Source organism: Peromyscus leucopus, chromosome 5 (assembly GCF_004664715.2).
Source record: "Peromyscus leucopus breed LL Stock chromosome 5, UCI_PerLeu_2.1, whole genome shotgun sequence".
Taxonomy (NCBI): Eukaryota; Metazoa; Chordata; class Mammalia; order Rodentia; family Cricetidae; genus Peromyscus; species Peromyscus leucopus.
The window spans coordinates 138319170-138343659 of NC_051067.1; the positions used below are offsets into that span (position 1 = coordinate 138319170).

General features: G+C 42.9%; 1 protein-coding gene and 1 long non-coding RNA gene across 5 annotated transcripts in view; one reads left to right on the forward strand and one right to left on the reverse strand.

Annotated features, from left to right (window-relative positions):
* Pde7a (phosphodiesterase 7A) overlaps window positions 1-24490 on the reverse strand; it is an 84654-nt gene that overhangs the window by 27340 nt on the left and 32824 nt on the right. For 2 of the 3 annotated variants that reach the window (XR_005091695.1, XM_028864521.2), the window contains exons 2-3: window positions 11021-11081; window positions 8034-8117 (exon numbers count right to left, since the gene is read on the reverse strand). Coding sequence is in view for 2 of the 3 variants with exons in the window: in XM_028864521.2 (XP_028720354.1) it covers window positions 8034-8117; window positions 11021-11081 (145 nt within the window). In the remaining variant the exon portion in view is untranslated. Of the gene's footprint in view, window positions 1-8033; window positions 8118-11020; window positions 11082-16917; window positions 18281-24490 lie in introns of those variants that run through there. The other variant, XM_028864522.2, reaches the window with a different exon arrangement.
* On the forward strand, window positions 982-2802 carry LOC119088105. Of its 2 annotated transcripts, XR_005091696.1 has the most exons (3): window positions 982-1171; window positions 1295-1440; window positions 2219-2802. It is a non-coding gene; the product is annotated as an uncharacterized LOC119088105 (long non-coding RNA). The 2 variants fall into 2 exon arrangements; XR_005091697.1 differs by lacking the exon at window positions 1295-1440.

Consider the following 24490-nt stretch of genomic DNA (forward strand, 5'->3'; position numbering starts at 1 on the left):
CAAGAACCAGCTGGTAAGGGACTACTTTAATAGGAGCAGGAACTCGGGTCACTGTCAGGAAAAAGGATGGAGTTCGTGTGTGTGTGTGTGCGCGCGCACACGAGTGCGCACGTGCACACATGCATGCGCACACAGGAGCGCACATGCACTACCATGTGTTGTACTTGCAGCAAGTCAGTTCTCTCCTTCCACCATGTGGGGCCTGGGTATTGAACTCAGACCTGATGACAAGTACTTTTTCCAACTGCACCACTCTTGCCAGCCCTGTTTCAAGTGACAGCTCTGGGAGTTGAGAAATGCTATCGTGGAAAGAGGCAGGTGTGAGTTCAAGATAAATATGCGGGAGTCAACTAACTTAACCGACACTTTAGACAAAGTACGGCCCTGGTCTATAATGGCACATGTACAGGTGCAGGCTGGATGTTCACGTCTGAGTAAGAAATTAAATTACAGAAGACAGAGAGACTGCAGCAGACCAACCAATCGTCAAAACAAACTAGTCTGCGAATAGGAAGATAGTGATGGACAGTGGGAACGTGAAGGGGGAAGCAAGGCCAGACAGACAGACAGGCGAGGAAAGTGCCAATCAAACATCAGTGCTTGATGCGCAAGTACAACAGCTGCTGAATACGCCCTCATACAGCTGCTCGGCGTGGAAGCCGAGTTAGCCAGCCCGATCCGCACTGGAAAGCTCAGGGCACACACAGACCCAGATGATGTTCAGATCGTGTAAGCACGGAGCAAACAATGTGAGCCTAATACAGCCTGTTATGACGACAGGAAACAACCCAAAACCAGTTTACCCGGGAACTATGGCAAAGGGTTCTGTATGTTTCAATAGATAGCCACAATAAAGACAATGTAAAAGGCTTAACTCAAAAGACAAGCAGCACGTAGCCTGAACTTGGGGGAAGCAAATAAAGATTATCTGCGGGGAACTGTAAACAAGACCCTGTAACTCTAACTGGTAGAAGACACAGAGCTCCAGTCGATTCCGTGCAATAAAAATATCTCAGTATCCAGCATGAACTGGAGCTGCTGGAGAGGAGCGATAAACAAATAAATGAAGGGACGCCTAACGCTAAGAGCTTGAGAAACAATGCGGACACTCTGGCTGCCCTGCTGCCCTGGTGGAGAGCGAGCAGCACTGGAGGAAACCGAATAGGCGGAGGTAATGGGTAAAACACACTGACACCGGTGAAGTGGACTGGGAGGCCGGGGAAACAATGGAAATAACCGCATTTGTGTAGACATGAAAACAGTAGAGAAGCATTCCATGCGTTACATCTTCCAGACGTTGCAGAAACCACATCCCGTCTGGTGACGTCAATGGGCTCTGGCCAATCCCAAGGAGAGAACAGTCAAGCTGACAGTTTCCATTATGATTTAACAAGCATGCCAGAATCTAAGTAGAACAGGATTGTAATGGTGTTGTTTAAGGTACTGGGAAACAAAACTAGGGCCTTGTACATGCTAGCAATAGTTCTACCAACAAACTACATCCTCACCTGTAATTCTTAACGAATGAAGGAAAAGATGGCTGAGTTTCAAGCAAACAAAGGGTTACCTGGTATGTGTGTGTGTGTACATGCCTCTCCCCCCTTACCCCCCCCAGTGGTGTGTGTGTGTGTGTGTGTGTGTGTGTGTGTGTGTGTGTGTGTGTGTGTGTACACCAGAGGTTGAGGTCAAATGCCATTCTCAATGGCTCGCCACTTTTCCTGTTTTATTTCTGGTAGTGATGGTGTAGAACATAGGACCTCACACATATGAGGCCCACACACTACAGCCCTAACTTCCACCTTCACATTTGAGGTGGGGTCTCTTGCTAAACCTAGAGATCACCATTTTCTCAAATGTCCAGCAGCATGCTCCAGGGCCCTCCTGTCTCTGCTTCCTTAGTCCTGGGACCCAAGACTCGCTCTCCCACCCTGCTCTTTATGAGGGTGCTAAGGATCTAAACTCAGGCTTACAGGGAGAGTGCAGTACTGAGACGTGTCTTTGACACAGAAACACATATCAACATAGAATTCAATTATATTATTATGTCCAGTTAATTTAGGAGAGCAGCTATCTATGGCCAATAGAACACGGGAAAATAGAATTTCTGCAGGCTACTTGGGACTTTTGCTTCAGCCTACTGAACTCAAAAGAAGGAAACAGACGTGAGCTTTCCTCTGGGTTATCTCTCTGGGTTTGTTTTGTTTTGTTTTTTAAGCAGGAGCCTGAAAACACCTAGAGAGGGGAAGCTGTCATAACTGAGGACAGGCATCCTGAGGACAAGGCAGGAGGACATGTTGAAGACCCACAAGCTCCAGGCCACTGTCAGCCCAGCACTGACCCAGCCCCATGGTCTCCTCCCTCCATTCTCTTCCAATATCAAGAATGACTCACTGAGGGAAGAAAGACGCCTTCTCTTAAGCTTGTGCAAATACATATAATAGATATCTCTGAGCTACAGCAGACGAGACAAAAGATAAAGCTCATAAAATACAAGGACTGCTTCAGAAAACCTCTTGGGTGAGAGGTACCTGGGGGAATTTTTAAATCTTGACATGAAGACAGTCCTAGAAGTTCAAATGTAGCGTGAGACTCATCAAGAATGAAAGCATCTCTGACATTCTATCTAAAAAAGACCAACCTGAAAAAACAGACTTCAATCAGGAAAGCGGCTTCACACAGGATGGGGCCAGGCTGGTCCTACCTGCACAGACTCCAGATCTTTGGGAAGCATGTCGTGGCAGAGGACCTCACCATGGAAATCACTCTGCTCTGTGGCCATGAATAAAAAAAATTCAAAATGTCTCCAAATTTAAATTCTCCCAGTTATTTATAAATACCTGCAGGACTGGTTTAATGTAACTTAATTAACAAAAACATGATCTGAATATAAGCCTATGACTTTATATAAAAAACTAATTTCATTATATCACATTTTTAAATCTCTAAATGATTCAGTAACACCATCATTTAGGGCATTAGTCTCACAAACCAGGCAAATGTGAATTCCTTTGCATGGACTTACACATTTATATCTGATTATCCCTCTGTGTGTCCTTCTAGTTCTAGTGGTGACATCTGACAGGAAAGATGTTGGGAGTTCTTCATACATATTATCACACTGTCCTGAGTCTGAAACAACTGTAATTTCCACCGTGTCTTAGTTCAATTTTGGTTGAACTTTCTAAGTCAGAAAGGACTCTGTTTAGTAAGGTTGATTATTTATTGTAGTTAATAAGCTCCTGTGCTCAACTGATTTTCTTTCCTTAATTGGAGATAAAGGGGAGGTAAGACAAGGTCTCATATAGCCCAGTGTATCCTCTTTTGGCATGTACCGGAAGCTGGTCTTGAATCCCTGAACTTTCTGCCTCTACCTCTCAATTGCTAGGATCATAGGTATATGCCATTAATTGATTTTTCTCCTCCTCTTCCTTCTTCTCTTCCTCCTTTTTTTTTCAAACCTCCCAGCCTACACCTTCCGGAAGATTTATCTATCTATCTATCTATCTATCTATCTATCTATCTATCTATCTATCTATCTATCTATCTATTTATTAGGCAGGGCCTTGCTATGTAGCCCAGGCTGGCCTCACACTGGCATCTTGTCTTCATTTCCTGAATGCTGGGATCATAAACAGAAGCCATCATACCCAGCTAAAAGGTCTCTTTAAAGTAAAAAAAAAATGCTTGTCAGGAAGGCCTATGGCAAATCCTACTGTGAAAGTATACTTACAAGTCTTCAGAGAATAAGGATTATGATAAGAATAAGAGGTAAGCCAAGACACAAAAACTCCCAGCAAAGAAAAGTACTGTCTACGTAAGATTAACATTGAGGTCCTTCTTTAAAACCTTGGAGCCTGTAATCAGTCCCCCAACTGGTAGCTATCTGGCTTAAACTGGCTGACAGGAGAATTAACCTTCAGAATGTGAACCCAAGCAGGGTTTATAATGAGCCATATACAGAAGAAAAGCTCAATGCTGCAATGTCTGGATGTCTCATTTCTAGGAAAATCTAGTAAAGAAACGTACTCAACACAGAGGAAAACATATAATCTACAAGTTAAAAATAATTGCAGCACCTGAAACACAATCAGCAGATGGAGGCAGAGCACAGAGAATACGAAAGCGTAGACTAGTCCAGCTCACACGATCCGCTAGCACCCATGTGTCTTAGTTTGCCAGTGATGCCTCCCTGTGTCTTTCCTTTTCCCTGCTGAGAAGACCTGATCCTGGGCGCTCAGCTGGAACGTGGGGGACAGAAACCCTGACGGGAAGACAGAAAACTACCACAAGAACTATGAACTGAATCACTGAAGGCTCAAGGAGGCCAGAGGGGACAAACAGGACTGCAACTTAAGAACACAAACGCACACAGGACTTAGTAATGGGCTAAATTATTAAGTAAAAAGGGGCAAAAACAGCCAAGACGTTGCAGCAGGGAAATGAAGAGAGCTAGGACAGAAGTGAAGAGGTGCACAGAAAGGTGGGTGGAGTTACAGACAGAAAATTCTAGCTGCAATGACTATAATACACCTACATCCAGAATTTAAATAACATTTTATTTCAGCATGCATGTTTTTATGTCATTGTAAAAGTAGTATTATTTTAAATTATACAGGTAAGAGAAAAGGCGTATTATAGTCTTTTAAAAGGTTGAGTTACCTGAACGTTCAAACCTACCCTGCAAAGTCAACTACGTGCAGGTGCCTTTACCAAGTCAAGATCCCAGGAAGTGAATGAGCTTATGGCTGCAGGTGTCTAGGCAGAAGGGCAATTCATAAGGAGCAGAGAGAAAGAACAACTTTGCCTCCACAGAAATAAACCAGATAATTCCACCTTGTATGAAGAGAAGAAACACTCTACAAGAAAGAGCCCTGACAAGTCATGGCTAGCTAGCTTACCCCTGAAGGTCATGGCAGTTCAAGTTTAGTGCATACATGCAGACCTAAGGGTTACACATTTCACTTATCATCCAATCTGGCAATCTTTAACTCGGAAAAGGAATATGTAACAATCTATAAACTTATCTCTACCACCAGCACATTTAGTCAGTCTTCTCTTATTTTTAGATTAGGTCTTAGATCTTCCTGGCTTCATAATGATATAAGAATTCCCTACTATTCCATTCCATCCCTTCCCCACCAAAATTTACCATTTTGCCTCCTATTTGAAACTTCCCACATCCTTTATAGCAATCTTATTCCCCAAATCTTCTTTTACTGAATTTAGTGAAACTCTGGGGGTGTATGAGAGAGAAGACCCCTAAACCAATACATCAGAGACAGATGTCTCCAACAGTCATAGGACCAGAAGATTTTATAGCAGACTCAACAAAAGTTTAGAAGACTGATAGTTTTAAAGCTGTTCAAACTTCAGATCATAAAAATGGAACCAAGCAAAGTCATTTTATAAAGGAAAAAGTCTTTTTAAAAGCAAATGCAACATTCTTACTGGAATGTCAGTCAGTAATAAAATCTTTTAACACTGCCAACAAACAAGAATGCCCTTAGTAAAGGCGCCAGCAATAACTCAAGAGTAAGCTGTTTTCTGTGAACTAGCCACACTGCCCAGCTCGAGGAGGGAACAGAGAAGCCCAGTCCTATAGACACTTTCCCTTGCAGATCTCTAGAATTTATTCTTTATATTGACCACCCGTACCTTCTCTCTTATTACTGTAATCAATCACACTGACTTTCTTCAATGCTTAAAGCAATCTTACGTTCCAAGCAAGAATCTATCAGTCTTCTGATCCATTACAGATGTAACCTGACATGCTCCTTCTTACACAGGCGTGATTCGGCTGTAACTATTCTTTCATATCCACGTAGGCAGTATGGAGACTATGCTAGCCTTAAGAATAAATCTAAGTGTATTCTCTACTTTGGCTTTATTTTTTGAAGTACTTCACAGCTAAGGTCTTTCCTTTCTCTTCCAGCTTCTTGGTTCCTTTGCTCAGCAGGCCCCCACCTCACAGCTCCTGACGTCAGCCTCTCATGTAAACAGCCCTGCTACCCCAGCCTCAGGATGCCCGGAAGCCCAAGGGCTGCAAGAGCACCCCACACAGCTGCTGCTCCAGTTGGAGAGGACAGGGACAGGGAAGTGGAGGCTTCCTCCCTGCAAACGTAACTAACTGCCCCTGCGCAGGTACAGGTTTGCCTCTTCTGCGATTCGTGCTATTTTCTCTTTGACTTTGGTTTTCATGGTTGTATCATGAACCACCTAAGCATGCTTTTCCTTCAATGTTTCTCTGCTTTGCATCGCGTTTACCCACCAACCCCACAGCACCCCAGAGTTTTCTTGAATGGGAGCAGCAGGAAATATTAGAAGGATTTAGATTGTGGAGATAAACAGAAAATACAGGACAGCCTCGAGAGGACCTGGAACCTTTTCCAACGGGCCCAACTGTCTCTGCCCCAGGGTATTTACAGAGACGCCAAGGGGTGGAGGAAAAGACCTCCTCCCCCAGCACAGCCAAGTGCAGACCATCTCAGACACCTGCACTCAGGCCGTGGTCCTGATCATCCTCTATGCGGACCTGCTGGGTAAAGCCATGAGGAACCTGAGAACGGGCTCCCACACTGCTTTAGGCTTAAAATACCTCTTGATCTGCATTTGAAAAGGTGGCTGTTCCCTGACAGCAGTTTTGAGTCACGTGTTACTGCAGGAAGACGTGATCCTTTAAGGCAGCCCGGTGTCCCTGTGCACTCTCACTGGGTGTGCAAAGACTGAGAAGCCGCGAACACGCTGCACCAGCATCTGTCCTTGGGACACTTGGTACAGACTGCAACCACCTTGACATAACCAGTGTGTGAGACAGTCCAAAGTCAGGATTCATTTCTACCTTACGGAGTGCTGCAGGGTTTCACTCACCGAGCACCGAGCACCGAGCACCGAGCAGCACTCACTGCCCCCTCAGCCCATGCAAAGGCGGCAGGCTGGAAAGCCCTGCTTCTGCTTCTCTAACAGTAAGTGTCCAGCGGGAGGAAGCGCTGGGCACCTTACCCCCCTCTCTCAGAATCAGCACATGACCCTTCAGGGAAGGGTGGGTGACTCACAATGCCAGGCTCACCTCCCCACCTCATTATATTCTGAATTATTTAGGTTGTTTTTATATTCTGTCAAGTTTGGCTTCATTTTTTAGAGTGTTAATGTATATTACTAAACATCACCAAAAGCCGAATGAGTCCAAAACTAGATTTAACACATTGAGTATTTAAGAGTTTTATCCCTTGTTCCCCTTTCTCTCCACTAAGATCAAGACACACACAAAAAGTTTTTAAAATATGCTATTCTATCAGCATTTTTAAATAAACCAAAAAGATGACACTTAATTCAACTTCTAAAATACTATTACAAAATGTTATTTGCATAAAAATGCTGATGTTATCTCAAGTGATGAAGAAAAACAGTAACAGAAACACCTACAATCTCATTTAGCCAGAAGTGCGGCTCAGTGGGTAGGGTGCTTGCTGGGCTTGCGTGGAGCCTTAGGTTTGATCTCCAGCACCTCAGAGACCAGGCACAGTAACTCACGCTTATAACAAAAGACCCGGGAGGGAGAGGCAGAAAAATAGATGTTCAAGGTCATCTTGGGCTACACAGTGAGCATGAGGCCAGCCTGAGCTACTTGAAACCTGAGTCAAAACAAAGTCCTAATTATTATTCTCTTCTAGTTCTCATTCTCTCTCTCTCTCATTCTCTCTGTTTTTTGTTTTGTTTTTTTGAGACAGGGTTTCTCTGTGTAGCTTTGTGCCTTTCCTGAAACTCTGTAGCCCAGGCTGGCCTCAAACTCACGGAGATCCTCCTGCCTCTGCCTCCCAAGTGCTGGGATTAAAGGCGTGCGCCACCACCGCCCGGCTCATTATCTCTATTTTTTTAATGTTATCTAGAAATACAGTATAATTTATGAGCTTATGTTTTTAAAAAGTCAGAATATAATACAGCATTTTTTTCTTCCTTGTATTCTTTCTCCCTGAGAAAATTAAATGCTATGAAGACCAAAACCTGAGTTTTGAAAACATGAGAGAAATACGTACAGTGAAAAACACGGAAGTCGATATATGGGTGTGAACCTCTTCTTTCTGCTTCAAACCCGGCACGGCTTCTTACGCGGACATCTCCTGGACAGTAAGGAACAAATATAAGTTTAGAAAGCTGTTTCCCTCCTACAAACAGGCCCACATGGGATCCTACTCCTCAGTATGGCCCCGTCCATCACGGGAGGCCAGTGAGGAAGGTAACAAGTCAGTACAGCAACATACATACTTGTGAAGATGTCACAATGGCACCCATGACTGCGTGCTAAAAAATAATCCAAACAAAGTAAGCGGAATGAATGGTGAAGAACTGACTTATTTGGAGGAGGTAACAAGATTTCAGTATTGGGTTGTAAGGCTGGGTTAGAAAACTTCTAAAAAATTCATTCCTTAATAATTATCTATATTTTAAAGGTCATTTCATAACTCTGATGGGGTTGAACCAACCACCATAAAAGGCCGGTAGGAAACAAAATCCGTTTCACAGAAGAAAATCCTAGAACAAAACTTCAAAAGCCATAGCAAGAAGCAGGCATCCACCACCACACCTGCTGCTGAGGCCGGCACACTGGACTGCCCACAAAGAGTATGGACCCAGGAAACTTGGTTACTCCCAAGCAGCCTGCAAATCCACGATGCACAAACTCCCACTGGCCTCTGTGCACTGGAAATCTCTCTCCTCACCCGAGGTTTTTAGCAAGTTCTTAAACTTTTGTTTTTACCTGTTTAATGCTGTTCTTACATAAATGCACATGATTTTCAGATAATTTCACAACCAATTACCAGGCACTCGTTGTATCACAGGCATTGTTAAATTCTGCAATCAAACCTGAAGAATCTTAGTTCCCATTCTGTGGATGCAGAAATTGGGCTTTGGTGGATCAAATCCCATTTCCAAACCTTGAGTTAGTGCAAATGACAAGCAGTACTTAAACCCACGGTTCAAAACGCAGCACCTTCCTGTTAATGCTGCCACAGAGAGCAAGTTCCTAACAGAGGAGAGCCTCGTAACCTCCTGTGCTCCTGAAACTCTGACTTCTTCAGGATCTCCCTTCATCAACTGTGACTCCATCTTTATCTACCAAGTCCTCTTTTATGTAGTGACTCCTCATTATGACAAAAGTTTGCCGAGTACATGTCAGACCCAGCACATGCCAGTGCACAGTTTACCTTCTCAGGGGACAGACAAATAAAACAAACACATAACTCCTTTCTACAGGGGAGGGGGAGAGGCTACAAAGTAAGTTAAGAGGAATGGGGAATGGAGGGATGGGATGGGACAGTGTCACTGAAGAGGTGTCTAAACAGGGACCCCTGGCGAATGAGCCAGAAGGCTATCAGAGGAAAGAGGCTTCCAAGCACAAGCAAGAGCAAGCATGAACACCTAGGCCAGGAGCACACCTGGCGTGTTCGCAGCCAAGTGAAAAGGCCAGCATGGCAGGAGCACACTTGGGGAGGGAACTTGGGAAGAGTGAGCTCCAAGAGGCATCAGGCTGCATCCCACTGGACACTGGTACCTAGCACACCAGCTTTGGCGTTGCTCTAAGGCGGGAAGTCCTCAGAGTCCTCTGAACACACAGTTAACATGACTTCAGAGGACTTGACTGATGGAAAAGGTTCACCTTGGTTGTGTAGACCACAGTTCCGGTTTAGATTGGGCAGAAACACCACCAGGATGCGGCCAGGCTGGTTACTTGAAGCAGGACTAGTCAATGAACTAGACATAGAGTATATGAGAAGCAGGACTAGTCAATGAACTAGACAGAGTATCTGAGAGGCAGGACTAGTCAATGAACTAGACAGAGTATATGAGAAGCAGGACTAGTCAATGAACTAGACAGAGTATATGAGAAGCAGGACTAGTCAATAAACTAGACAGAGTATCTGAGAAGCAGGAGTCAAGAATGACTGCCGTGTGGGAGAACGGAGTTCTGTCTATTGCGACGATGAGACCACAAATGTGGAAAACAAGTATTCCCAGTCCTGTCAGAAGTTTGAAGCAGCCATCATATACCCACAGGAATAGAGTATGTCTAAGGTTTGTTTCCAGGGGAAAAGAGCCACAAGCATCTTTTTTAAGAGACAGGGAGAGAGGTAGAACAGAGTGGAAGTGGGTAAAACACAAAAGATACGAAGTCAACTAAAGAGGAAGCAGTGAGAGCGAAAACAGAACTCTGGGATACACTTGGGCTTAAGCGTACAGAGTCAGTGAAGGACTCGAAGGGAAGAACAGACGCAGGTAAACTGCAAGGGATCGGACGGCAAATGTGTCTTCTGGGGTCTAACTGTGCGTGTTCAATGGAGTGAAATGAAGCGCAAGGGAAGTGTCCGGCTGAAGAGGGCGCCGGCAAGGGCAGGAAGGAAAAATGTCCCCCTATGTGCAGCTGGCTACACCGACTTGTGAAACGAGGTAATGGACAAGAATCTTAAGCACCAAGTCCTCTCAGTAACCCCCCCCCCCAGAACAAAATGAAGACCACCTAATAGGAATTTCCAGATTCGTCTTCATCCATGCTGGCATGCACTGCTTTATTTAGCAGCTCTAGAAACCTATTTCCCACGAAGAATGCTCTAAAACAGTTAAAAGCTGTATGCTAAGAATATTGTCCTACTAAACCAGACTTCTAAATTGTCTTTTAACTCTAAAATGCCTCTATTTATTCATCACATTCAGTACTAGTTTTCAGATGCTAGAGTTCAATTTCTTTCTTTCTTACTTTCTTTTTTTTTGGTTTTTCGAGACAGGGTTTCTCTGTGTAGCTTTGCGTCTTTCCTGGAGCTCACTTGGTAGCCTAGGCTGGCCTCGAACTCACAGAGATCCACCTGGCTCTGCCTCCCGAGTACTGGGATTAAAGGCATGTGCTACCAATGCCTGGCTTAGACTTCAATTTCTGTTACAAGTAATGAAAAGGCTACTTAATGAAAGATACCTCATCCCAAATAATGTGACTACAAAATTAACTGGTACTGATATAAATTGGGCTTACCTAGCATACGAATATATAACGCAGTCTGATCAGAACTGTCATAGGAAATAGCTCCACGTCTCTGGAAAAAAAAAGCATACATTTTAGTACATGATAATGAAATATGATCTAAAATTTAATTCAGTAAACATGCATTTATTATTTATTACATATTATTTGCAAAGCATTGTGCAAAAAAGGTTGAATCTACAAAATCCGCTCTGGAAATCTCCAGCTGGAGGAAAGGAAAATATGGTACAACATGGCTGAGAACTACCATGACAAATGGCTACAAGAGAAAAAGGTTTGTGACGCACACGTTGATTTCTTTTGGAGGTGTGGGAGGCTGAGGACAGAACCCAGAGACTCTGGCCTGCTAAGAAAGCACTCTATCATTGAGTTCTATCTCCAGTTCTACAGAAAGCTGTTTCTTTAAAAAAAAAAAAAAATCACGAGTTACCCAGTGGAAGAGAGAGCGGGTAAAGGCAATCTACTGGTGTTCAGGTGCATCTCCAGGCCCCGGGTCTTTGTATGTTAGAAGAGTGACTATTTCACGTCCCCTCACAATCCTCCAACGGCTCCCACTGCCCTGGAGATGAGCCCACGTTCTCGGGTCCACGCCTCCAGGATCTGCTCTGGCTGTTCTTGTCCTGGCACCCCCTCCCCACTATGATGCAGCCAGGCGGTCCTTCCTCCTCTCACCACGCCCAAGGCGGCCTTCACACTGCTGCCCCTGCCCGCTGCCTGAGGCACTGCCATTCCTGTTCCTTATCTCTTAGGTCTGGATGGAACAATCTCAGACACCCCTGACGCCCAAAGCTGCAGCTATCTGAGAACTATGTTCTCCTGCAGTGCCCCACAGCACTGGCTCCATTTGCTACTGCCTTTAAAGCAACAAATGCCATTGACTGCTTATAAAAATAAATACAAATAAAAACAGTAACAACAAAACAGCTGGGCATGGTGGCACACACCTTCAATCCCAGCACTCAGGAGGCAGAGGTAGCTCAGCTTCCATGTAGCATTTGGCTAGTATTATCCTATTTGCTCTGTATTAAAATAGAAATTCCACAGAAGCTGGAACCTTATCTGTATCAGTTACCACAGCATCCTGGCCTCTAAAATAGGAACTATCACTTAGTAAATAAATAATAACAACACTTTGTCAACAAATGCACTTGTTGCAAATAAAAGTTAGGAGCTGAGGAGTAAATGAACAGTTGCTGATAGAGCTGATACAAATGAATACACTTCAAAATCTGGACGGCAAAAACGGACCCAACCTCGGATCACACCTAAGTTCTGTGCCAGCCAGCACCTGAGCACGGCTGGGTACCCAGATTCAGTCAGGGTGGCACCCGGCACCCCAGAACTGGAGGAGCAGCTGGTGCGATGGCCCAGTAAGTGAAGGTGCTTGCTGCCAATCCTGATGGCCAGAGTTCAATCCCCTGACTAACACAGCAGAAAGAGAGATTCCTGTAAGGTGTCCTCTGTCCTCTACAGGCATGCTTTGGCGTGTGAGCGCGCACACACGCGCACACACGCGCACACACACACACACACACACACACACACACACAATCCCACTACATTAAAACATTAAAACAAAACTGTTTGTTTGAGACAGGGTCTCACTATGAAGTGCTGGCTGTCCTGGAACTTGCCTGTAGACCAGGCCGGTCTCGAACTCACCTCTGCCTCCCGAGTACTGGGATTAAAGGTGTGTGCCACCACTGCCTGGCTGTTTTTTTAAAGCAGTCAATACAATCAGTGCCTTTAAAGGCAGTAGTAATTGGAGCCAGCGCCACCGGGTACTGTATGGTGATGACACTACAAAGACCCGAGGGGACAAGCGGGGCGGGGGCGGGGCAAACACTATTTTTTTTTTTTTTTGGTGTATGTATTAAAAAGAAAGGAAAAGAAAAAAGAAAAAGAAAGGAGAGCTGCTCAAACTCATCAACAAAAGTGTACGCTGAAGTCATGTCATCCAAGTTCTCATCAGATTAATGACCTTCTATCCCACAAAATTTTGGCTGGGATTTACAGGCACTTAACATGTATGTATCCACAAATCTCCAAGGAGGTAAGAATATTGGCTTAAAAAATAATTATAAAAAAGTTTACTTTAAGTGATTACACAGAATTGGTATGCAAAACCACTTCCCCAAATATTATGTTTATATTATGGGGTTTTTTTGGTGTGTGTGTGTGTGTGTGTGTGTGTGTGTGTGTGTGTGTGTGTGTGTGTAAGAAGGTGTAGAGGCTAGAGGTCAATCTCCAGAGCCTATACCTCAGGCATCATCCACCTTGTTTTGTGGAAGAGTCTCTCACTTGGCCTAGAACTCACCAAGCAGGCTAGCCTGACTGGCCAGAGAGCCCGGGGGTCCACCTGAGTCTTCTGACTGAGTCTTCAGGGCTGGGGTTACAGGTGCGCACCAAGTCTGGCAAGCCCTGCGGGTCCTCGGGCTTGACCACAAGCACTTTACCAGCAGCGCTGGCCTCTCTGCCCCAAGTTAGATTCTTAATGCTTACTTATCATTTCAGGGTAAAAACAACAACAAAAGCAAAGACAGGCTAAAACCTTGTATGACTTAATCTTAAAAAGTTCATGAGGGCTGGAGAGATGGCTCAGGGGTTAAGAGCACTGACTGCTCCTTCAGAGGTCCTGAGTTCAATTCCCAGCACCCACATGGTGGCTCACAACCATCTGTAATGAGATCTGGTGCCCTCTTCTGTGTACATAATAAATGAATCTTTAAAAAAAAAAAAAAAAAAGTTCATGAAACGTAGAACAAACCTTTCAACCAAAATTAAATTCTATCAATATCCATTGTCTCCAAGGAGAATGGAACTTTTTAATGCATAGCTTTGTGCTTTTAAAATTTTATAGCATGTACAGTTATTACATTTCACAAATAAAATAAAATAAAATAAAATGTGGAAATCATCTAAAAAAAAAACCCTACAAAGAAAATATGATCTTAAGTAGCAAGGAACTAATGCACACAGAACACATCCCTGACCCCATCGTAAAGTGTCTGAAACAGCTGCTCTTCCACAGCAAGCCAGTCATTCTAGAGTCAAAAGCCACAGCTACCACCTGATGTTAAGACGACACTCAGCTGGGAGACTACAGTCATCTCCAAATGCTCAGTTTACTAGGTTACAGGCCTCACTGGCAGGCTAATGGTAAGCCAGTCTGGAAAGAGTGTACGAGGCAATAATATTTCTATTGGCTAAAACCTATTAATGAAACCACAGACATTAATATGTAATAACTTGACACAGTCATACCTATCAATCTGGTAGTGTCAATAACAACTTGGTGAAACAGTCAGTTAAAATGAAATTTGAAGTGCTCTTCTCTACTAGGGGTGGTCAGCATTACTGCTTTTACTGTAGGGTACATATCCACCCAAACGGCCACTTTTACATAAGGAGCAGCTGAAGACACACGTCAGTTCTGCAGTGACACATGTTAAAGCTAGGCAACATTAATTATACTGGAAGGCAAACATTTCGGACTCACGTATGGAAGCACTAGACATTAAAATGGCAGGGCCTCTACTAATTTGGGCAAAAAGGGTAAAATTTAATGTATGTCAATTACATATATATTGACAATTAATAAATAAAATATTCAATCTGTACTTACTTAAGGCTAGTCTATAAATACTTAGTGTAAGAGCTATCCTCATATCCCAAGATACAGCACCTACTAAATAAATCCAATGAAACTAAATTTTGAAAAAAAAAAGAATGGACCCACCAATGAATATAAATCACACATCAACTTCCTCATAAATGACACAATATGAATAGCATCATGTTCTCGCTGAGAGCAATGTAGGTAATCTAAAGTAACTCACTTTGGAAAATGAGTTATACTATACACTATGAATTACAGTAAAATTTTATTCCATGTAAGAGTGTCACTTTCAAAAATGTGCTTTATACACCAAGACACAAGCTTCACAAATGTTTCTTAACTTTTCTTAACTAAGGAGCTTAAGTTTTAAAGCCACATGCTGGTAGAACTGTATTTTCGGTAAAAACAGTACAACAAAGTTCATCAAAGTCCTGTGTCGGCACAGTCCTGAAGGCCTCTGGGCTGCGCCCACACCCCACTGCACCCTCCAGCAAATGGAAATACCCAAGGCTTCCACTCGTGACTCTTCTAATTTAGCCATCCTGGGAACAGCTTGTAAAGCAGACCAGTATAGGTCAAAACATGGGCGAGGCTGAGCTAATCAGCAAAGACAGCCGCAGCAGAGACGGTTACAGCAAAGGCTCCCTCCCAAGAGCCATGGCCCTCTCAGAGCTGCCTGAGACACCCGTGTGCCCTGGAACCGAGTGAATCATTCTTCCATAAAGACTTCTTTTAGAGGGAAAGGACAAAAGGTATAGAAATTGTTCCCAATATTAGTTAATACATAACTTTTAAAGACAGGCACAGTAAAAGCAACAACAGATAATGTCCTAGGTTTCATATAAAATCTCATTTAACCCACACAAGAATTCTATACACTAGCCTTTATCCCCACTTTGCAGACAGGTAAACTGAATCAATGGATTTAAATACAATAGCTCTAAATGAAGTTTCTGGGAACAACATTGGAAAATTACACCATGTACTCAACAGATGAAACACAACCAAAGTTCCAGAACCATTTTTCCCAATACAGCAAAACAAGTTTTTAGAATACAAGTCTCTTAACACGTACTCAGAAGGCAGGCTTTTGTCTAACTGCCCAACCAAACACCACCTTCATCTTTCTAGTCTTCTGTCCAACATGTGTTCTAAAAAAAACTAGGCGTCAGCATTTTTAAAAAATTAAATTCTGGTGGTCATTGAAAAAGCGGGGCTCTGCAGCCATCTCCAGCATGACGAATACACTATTAACACGAACGTGACCTTCACCCCACAACTCGGCAAGCCAAACCTTTAAAAAGGAGCAAAGAGCCGTCAGCAAAACAAAACAATCCTTACGTTTTCTAACACCAGGAGTTTTTAGAGTGTACCGGAGTTCTTGAAGAAACATCTTTGATCAAATGCACTGACAAGAGAGCACCACTTCAAATACAAGACAAGCATGCTTAGAATGCTGTGCTTCAAGGTGAAAAATTAAGCAGCAGCCGTACAATGTTGCTTGGAAAAGGACATTCACTTTATAGGCGCTTTCTGTTGCTTAGCAAACAATGGCTGCCTTGTGAATTTTAACTTAATATTTACCACCTTCTTAATACAGAAAGAAAAGAAGCTGCACGGTAGACGAAAGCTGGAAATGTTTCTATGAAAATGTAGGAAATGATTTCAAACAGTGTGAACTGAAGTGTCTGAACTCCAGCTCTGACTGGCTCAGGTGGCCAGTTGGCTAACTCACTCTTCCCAAGTATTTCTCAACTGAATTCACCTTCAAAACAACAGCTCATAATTATAGTTTTGTGGATGTATTTTAGCTAAGGTCCAAGACTTAAGAGAGACCATACAACAGGGTGGGTTTTGGTTTATAAAGCTTGCCACTGTTTAGAATATCCTCAATAAATATACTTTACATATAAACATCAGTCAATCCTTTCTCTCAAAAAGAAAATATTTAAAATATGTGTACTCAAAATCTGGCTTGTTTAATTCCATAATCTTCAAAGTCAAACTTCTTTAAGGGAAGGGCACTGGGCAGGCTACTTTGCTTCTAAGGAATGATACCATAAAAAGCCCGTAAGAGCATAAAGTGAGGTAAAGAAACAAGACAAAACAAAACCCCACAAAGAGCAATTTTAAACCTTTTCACTGACAGACTCACAGCTCTCTGGAATCAGAAAGATTAAAATCAAGACATAAAAAGGAGATATTACACACCTATGAAATATGCAAATTAATGATTAATGCCACAATCCTAAGAGCAAAGACACCCTACCTTAGAGGTGATCCACTTGATCAGAACTAAAGCTAGACACCAGATCAACGTGATTCCCATTGGATCAACCAAAAACCCACTGCATACTCTCTCCCCGCAACCAGTGAGCAATGGCCAGGAAGGCTTCCTCAGGAGTCTGATGGGTAACAGCTGTCCCGAGGCAGGAGCGAGCGGACAGACTGCCTTCGGACAGTGGTCACCTGACTCCTCTGAGAATGCACTGCCTGGCCAGCCTTTCTGCCCAGCGAATGCTTAACGCCACAACCCCACAGTTGGGATAGGGCACAGGAAATAACACTGGAAGACAGGAAAAATCTAGCTAGTACAACAATCTCACAAAAGGTCTTAGGCTAGCCCAAACATGGCTACAACCATTCTACAGAGTCTTTTGAAATAATTTTCAAAAATACTTGGCAAGGTTAAAACTTTCCTCGTTCTTTTCATGCAGGACAGTTTTACAAGCATAATACAGTTGAAAATATTAGTGCATTTTTTTTTTACTTTACCTCTGAGTATTGAATTTCTTCAATCTTTTATTTCCTTTCAAGCTGGGATTGCTTATGACAAGAGTGGCTGTTGTAAATGAGGTCTGAGCTACTTAACATTACACTTTACTCCTTTTGGATTTACTGACAAGGCCAGTGTATTTTCAAATAATAAAAGGTGTTTGTTCTCAAACCCTCCGGCAATCTAGTTCCTGTAATATTCAGGGTGCATGTCTTGCTCTTGTGACTGCAAGTGAGCTGTCCAGGAACAAGTTTGCCTCTCTCGATCCATCTTCACAGCCTCCCAGAGCATCCAGCAGGTTGCAGGTTATTTCTGATGAAAAGCCTCTCATGAAACTCTCACACATTCAGCAAACATTTATTAATCTTCCATTAGGCACCAGGCTCCCTGCTAATGACAAAGATGTGGAAATCTGAGTGATCGATCGCAAGCACGGCTCCTGACCTTTCGACAGCTACAGGGTCTGTGCTAACCAAATGGCTGCAAACAAACACGGAACTGCTCGAGACAGAAAAAAGCCTGAGTCTCTCGTGCAGAGTGGTGGGCCCTCTATTGCTGCAGTGGGGGAGCACGGGCCAGACCTGCAGAGCCGTCTGCAGGCCCTGGACCAAAAAAGTTCAACACAGTTTGATTCTAAGACCACTTTGGCCAGTGTAACTCAGAGAGGTAGGGACTGGCTGGGCAGTTAGGACATCACTGCAGAGGCTCAGAGAGAACAGACGACAGCTGGATGGACAAAAATAAACACCGAGGAGATGAAAGATTGTGCCATAGACTTCAGTTCACAAGGAGACAATATCATCCACATATTCCCACCTTACAAATGATGACATTAACATATTTGAAAGAACCCAAATAATAACGTTTTTTTTTTTTTTTTTTGGTTTTTCGAGACAGGGTTTCTCTATGTAGCTTTGCGCCTTTCCTGGAACTCACTTGGTAGCCCAGGCTGGCCTCGAACTCACAGAGATCCGCCTGGCTCTGCCTCCCGAGTGCTGGGATTAAAGGCGTGCGCCACCACCGCCCGGCATAATAACGTATTTTTTGTTATCCAATTTTCAGTATAAGCGGATTATTTGGCTTAAAAAATATTTCTCTCTCTCTCTCTCTCTCTCTCTCTCTCTCTCTCTCTCTGTGTGTGTGTGTGTGTGTGTGTGTGTGTGTGTGTGTGTGTGTGTCAGAGTAACACTCAGGTAACAGGTCTCTTCTAACTTACAGGATCCAGACTGAACTCAGGTCACTAGGCTTGCATGAAATTGACTCCACCCACCAAGTCATCTCACTAGTCCCAAAGTATTTAATAGAACTTAATTCTATACCTATCAAAAGTGAAATAAGTATCAATGCACATGTCTAAATTATGATTTTCCTAAATTGAAATTATTCTAACACAGAACCACAAATTGTGTACTACAGAAGACACAATAACAAGACGTAACATGCAAATTCTTATCTTGAATTGTGCAAGGATAATTTGTCTCTGATGCTCTGTTCCATTAAGACTCCAACAATCAAAATTAAAGGACTCCCATCCAGGAGACAGAGGCACAGGGCAGAGTGTCTGGCTTAGTACTCTACTCTTCTGTAAGAGACCACATGGAGCCAGTGGCCAGTAAGAGTGTGGGGTCATTCTCTGCCACCTAGCCTGGACTCTAAACTTCAAATCAGCCCATCGCTAAGTGCCCAGGAACGTGTCCCTTATCACCTTCAAATTTCTTGCTGATCAGCTGCTAACATGGCTCATTTTGAGAAGCCAAATATAAAATTACTACTTTTATACACTATTTAAGCATGTTTAATGTGTCTTTGTTTATGGTGAACACATGAACTTGCATTTTCTTTCAGACTAAAAGAGAAGGGCTGAAAGGGGAAGAGATTCAGAAACATGGTAAAGGAAGGAACAATAAGAAAAGTAAGCCCCAAGTTCTCTTGTTTAAATGAATTTCTGTTGGGATTATCTTTACCATCTCACAACTCCACTGGGCTTGGGCATGAGAGCTGCCTTATGCCTTATTCCCTCCCCCACCTCCCAGACAACAGCCACACATGTGGTGGTGGCACACACCTGCCATTCCAGAAGCCTAAGTGACACGAGATTTCGCATAAAACAACAAAGCCCTGAGTGTGGGGCATGCAGGTTGGAGGTGGTGCCTTTCTGGTGTGCACATGGGTTTTATCCCAGCATAGCAAAAACCAGTTCATAGTGTGTTATCAGTGCTACGCCCTAACCACTCTGGCTCCAACTTGATTCTGGATCTCAATTCCAATATCCATAAGAGCAGTTCACAGCATACTAGTCATGTGGAAAGAAACCTCTCACCCGGGACAGCACTAGCAACTAACTGGGCTTTCATTTCTAACATCACCTAAGAGTTTGGCTCTCTACAATGGCGGGACATTCCCACCCCAGTATCCATGTCTTACATGTCTACTGTATGTCTGACACTGTGATACAGAGATAATCAAGATACAATCCTCTCCTATCAGAAAATTTCCTAGTAGACTAAAAAAAATAGCTATTGAATTTACAACTAAAATTACAGTCTTCATTGCTGATAACATGTTTACAGTTCGAAGATTTTGCCCAAATCTCAGGCAATACAGTTCTCTGTAAAATATGCTTAACTATCGCAATGTCAGGAACCTAATGGCTTTCTAACTCTTTATTATTTGAGACACACTTACTTAGTTCTAATTTATCTTGGTAAACTGTAAGGCTTCTTGTCATAAAGAAAATGTTTTCCGTAAGACTAAAAATAAAGGTTCTCGTCAAGTTAGTCGTCCACGTCACTAAGACCAGATCTACTCTTCACATTACCTTTCCTTAATGTCTCCAGTCCTCAGTGAAACACACAAGTGCAACAAGAAGCTGCCTGACAGTTCCAGAAAAATGAGGGCACTAAACACAGCTAAACCTTCAAGACTATTTCGGAGTACAAGCAGAAGGTGTACGTATGTCTTTTAAAACCTTTCTGGGGTTTATAAGATTAGTGTCTGAAAAACTCAGTTACAAGCAGACCTTATTAACTTGTGAGGGTGATCAATAAAAAACAAAGTATGACTTTGATCACTGTTTCCTAGAGGAGTAATCCAAGAGCAGAGTTTATCCAGGGCTCTCTGCCATCCCCAGGACACCTGTCAATCTTGGCAATAGCCTTTAGCTATCCATACAGACACTCAGCATGTCCCTCAACCAAATTAGGCTAACCTCATCTGCACTGACATCAGTGCCTATAATTTTGGAATCTTGCAGACAGAAATAGCTTATCACAGATTCTTTATATAAATGTGGTAGAGTGTTTTTAAAAAACTGTAACTGGATTGATGATACAAAAATGTGGACACTGTTAAAGTGAAACTTCAATTGTGCCTTACCATCCTGCAGCCTATGGTAGTAACAAGTCAATGAGAGGGGAGCTTATTTTGCCTTTTACTAAAAGCCACAGGTTAACATTTTTCAAGTGGTATGAATTTGAAAAACTCAACCCTGGCGGGCTGGTGAGACAGTGCAGGGGGTGGAGGTGCTTGCCATGGTGGATAAAGGTGCCCTCCAGGCAAGCCTGACACCTGAGTTCAGTCCCTAGAATTCACAGAAAGGTGGAATGGGAGAACCAATCCCAGAATGGTCCTCTTACTTCTGCATATGTTCCTCAACACATGTGCCCTCCCCATGTGTGTGTGTGTGTGTGTGTGTGTGTGTGTGTGTGTGTGTGTGTGTGTACAAGCTTTTACAAGTTAAAAACTTCTTTGTTTGTTCTAGATCTGTGTTTTTCAACCTGTGGGTGTGAGACCATCAGGAAAAAAAAATTTCTGATGGTCTTTGAAACCCCAACCATAAATTTATTTTCACTGATACTTCCTTCATAACTGTAATTTTGCTACTGAGCATTGTCTCAGTTCCTAAGTGTTGTGGGATATTTGTGTGTGAAGATGTGTTCCTGTGACTAGTGTAATTAGAAGCTGAACAGCTGATACCTAGGCAGGAGAGATAGGCCGGACTTCTGGACAGAGAGAAAAAGGAGATATTCGAGGCACACAGGAGATGCCATAAAGATACAGAACAAGTCAGATACACAGAATGGGAGAGAGGTAAAAGCCACATGGTAGGACACAGATTAATAAAAATATGGGTTAATTTAAGTTATAAGAGCTAGTGGAACAAGGCTAAAATAATGGCCAAGGTTTCATTAATTAATAAGTCTCCCTGTCGTTATTTATGAGCTGGCGGCTGACAAAAAAAGCTTACTAGACCTAAGGCTATAAGGAAATATATGTTTTCTGATGTGTGTCTCAACCCACAGGTTAAGAACTGCTGTTCTAGATTTACTTATTTGTTTGTTTACTTTGGTTTTTTGAGACAGGGTTTCTCCATGTAGTTGAGGTTCCTGTCCTGGATCTCACTCTGTCCACTCACAGAGATCCACCTGGCTCTGCCTCCCGAGTGCTGGGATTAAAGACGTGCACCACAGCCACCTGGCCTCTAAATATATTTATTAACAAAATTATTTTCTGTGAAAATGCAGATGATTATTTAAAATTTAAGACTCAGCAAACTAAAAAAGTGTACTTTGTGTTTCACACACAACTTTTTTCTGATCTCCATGCCACAGCTCATAAGCTATGGAACAAGACAAGGTCAATAAAAGAAGGTTCCACTACTTGGACATGGAGCACTTTTTCTCTGGGAATATGTGCTTGGCCAGTAGGCCATCTTCTCAGGGATTCAGGACTCACGTTGTTCTCATTTTGTTTTCATGGATGCCATCAGAGACGGTGCAGCCTTGATGAAATCCAGGTGTGCTGGAGCTGATATTTCCTTGGTCTAACATGCTAGTAGCTTTAGGCTTACAGCATGCCCAATGTGTGGTCCCTTCTAGTGTCCACACTCTATAGTTGCGGGATTTATACTGCTATTTTTATTGTTTTCAATATTTTGGCAGTGTTTGGTGACAACTTCCTACTTTTCCACAATTTTAAAGCAAGTATAGCATGAATTCAACAAGCAGATCTATGCACTGTCTTGGTGTCACAGGATGATGCTCTGCTTGCTAGACCTGAAAGCTTAAGGTACTTGTGAAAAGTCTATGCTCTTATTATTATTTACTAGGAAAGGTGAGTGATTTATTTAACAGAGACTCCGGAAATATCCCAACACTGAAGCAATTCAAAGAACTAGCTCCACCAAAGAAAACTGAAAAACACTGGAAACCTTAGGAAACATCTGAAACAACTCCATGACTGGTATGAAAACTGATAATACTCAACAAAACTAAGTCAAGGCTGGAACACAAGAAGCACAGACTCTGCCTCTCCCTCAAGTAAAGTAGAGTGAGTGATCCTAAGTCTTAGGTTTTCCACAATCTCCTGGGTAAATGAACGAAAAAACAAAGCCCAGGACCTGACCAAAGTTCAGAGCAACCTTGGTAACTAGTACTAATGGAGGACAGTGAACTGTAGTCACCACAGATCAGCTCCAGTAACTAGTACTAACTGGGGAGAGCGAACAGCAGTCACTATACTCCTGACTCATTATAAAGCCCCAATCAAATGGTGTGCCGTCAGAAAACCATCACCTAAGGAAAACAGCACAAATTCATGCCCCTGGCAGACAGACAAAACACCAAATTACCGTCCTCTCTTGGGTTCACTACATTTTGGAGAAATTGATTTCAAAGGCAATTAAGATAATCAGTAAACCAAGCTAAAGAACTCAAACTAAAACAAAGCATAAAAAACCATTCCAAACAAGAACTATTTGCTCAACACCATTTATTTACACTAGAACAAGAAGCCTATAGTTATGATAGTTTAATATGGAATAGACAAAAAATTCAGAAGGCAAAAATAACTTGATTTGCACTGAAATACAGGGTGCTTTGTGTTTTTAAAGGGCACTTAGAATAATTAATACTCTGTAAAGAAATTTAAAAGTTAATCTGTGTGATGGTTGAGTAAGAATGGTCCCCAAAGGCTCATATATTTGAAAGCTTCGTCATCAGGGAGCGGCAAGGCTGGAGAAGGATGAGGAGGCGTGGCCTTGTTGGAGGTGTGCCACTGGGGTGGGCTGTGAGGTCTCAGGAGCCCGAGCCAGGCCCCGTGTCTCCATTCCCACTGAATCCAGATGTGGACTCTCCGTTCCCTCTCCAGCACCATCTCTGCCTGCACGCAGCTAAGCTCCCGGCAATGACGACAATGAGCTAGACCCCCTAACCTGTAAGCCAGCCACATGTAAATCTTTCTCTTAGACTGAAGAGTTGCCATGGTCATGGTGTCTCTTCACAGCAACAGAACACTAAGACAATCTCTGTCTTCTAATAGCAACAACTTTGTCATTAAAAATTCTTTGCTTGGGCTGGGGATTACCTCAGTGGGAGAGCTCTGGCCTAGCACGCACAGGGTGTGGTTTTACCTGAACCAAAACTATTCATCCTAGAGACTGAAGGAGAATGAGAAGGGCTTTACTAGTGGCCAAGAGGGACACAAGTTTCCACTTTTGGGGTACAGCTTCTGTTTGGAATGATGAAAAGGTTTAAGAAATGAAAAGCTGTGCTGGCCACAAAACACTTTGAATGTACTTAATGGTTTAGAATTTGCTTCTAAAAGTGGCAGGATAGTAAATACTTCTGTTAGATTTAAAACAATTACACACACACACACACACACACACACACACACACACACACACACTCTTCTATGTCCCTTAACGTTTAGAATCCTCTTTTCCAAGTTTAATTCATGCAAACAATGTGCTCTTAAAGCAGGAGCAAGAGCGTTGTCGTTCATGGCCATGTAATCACTGATTTCAATGCAGTGTTTCATCTTCCTAGACATCCAGCCTCTTGGCACTTTCTTTTTTAAAATCTTTAAAATATTTTGTACATATGTATGCATGAAGTGTATGTATGATGCATCTGTGTTTGTGCTTTTGTGTGTGAGAGCACACGCACGCCACAGTAAACGTGTGGACATCAGAGGACAACCTTGGAAGTCTGGGGTCAGTCCTTGACTTCTGTCTTGGGAGTGTGTGTGTGTGTGTGTGTGTGTGTGTGTGTGTGTGTGTGTGGTT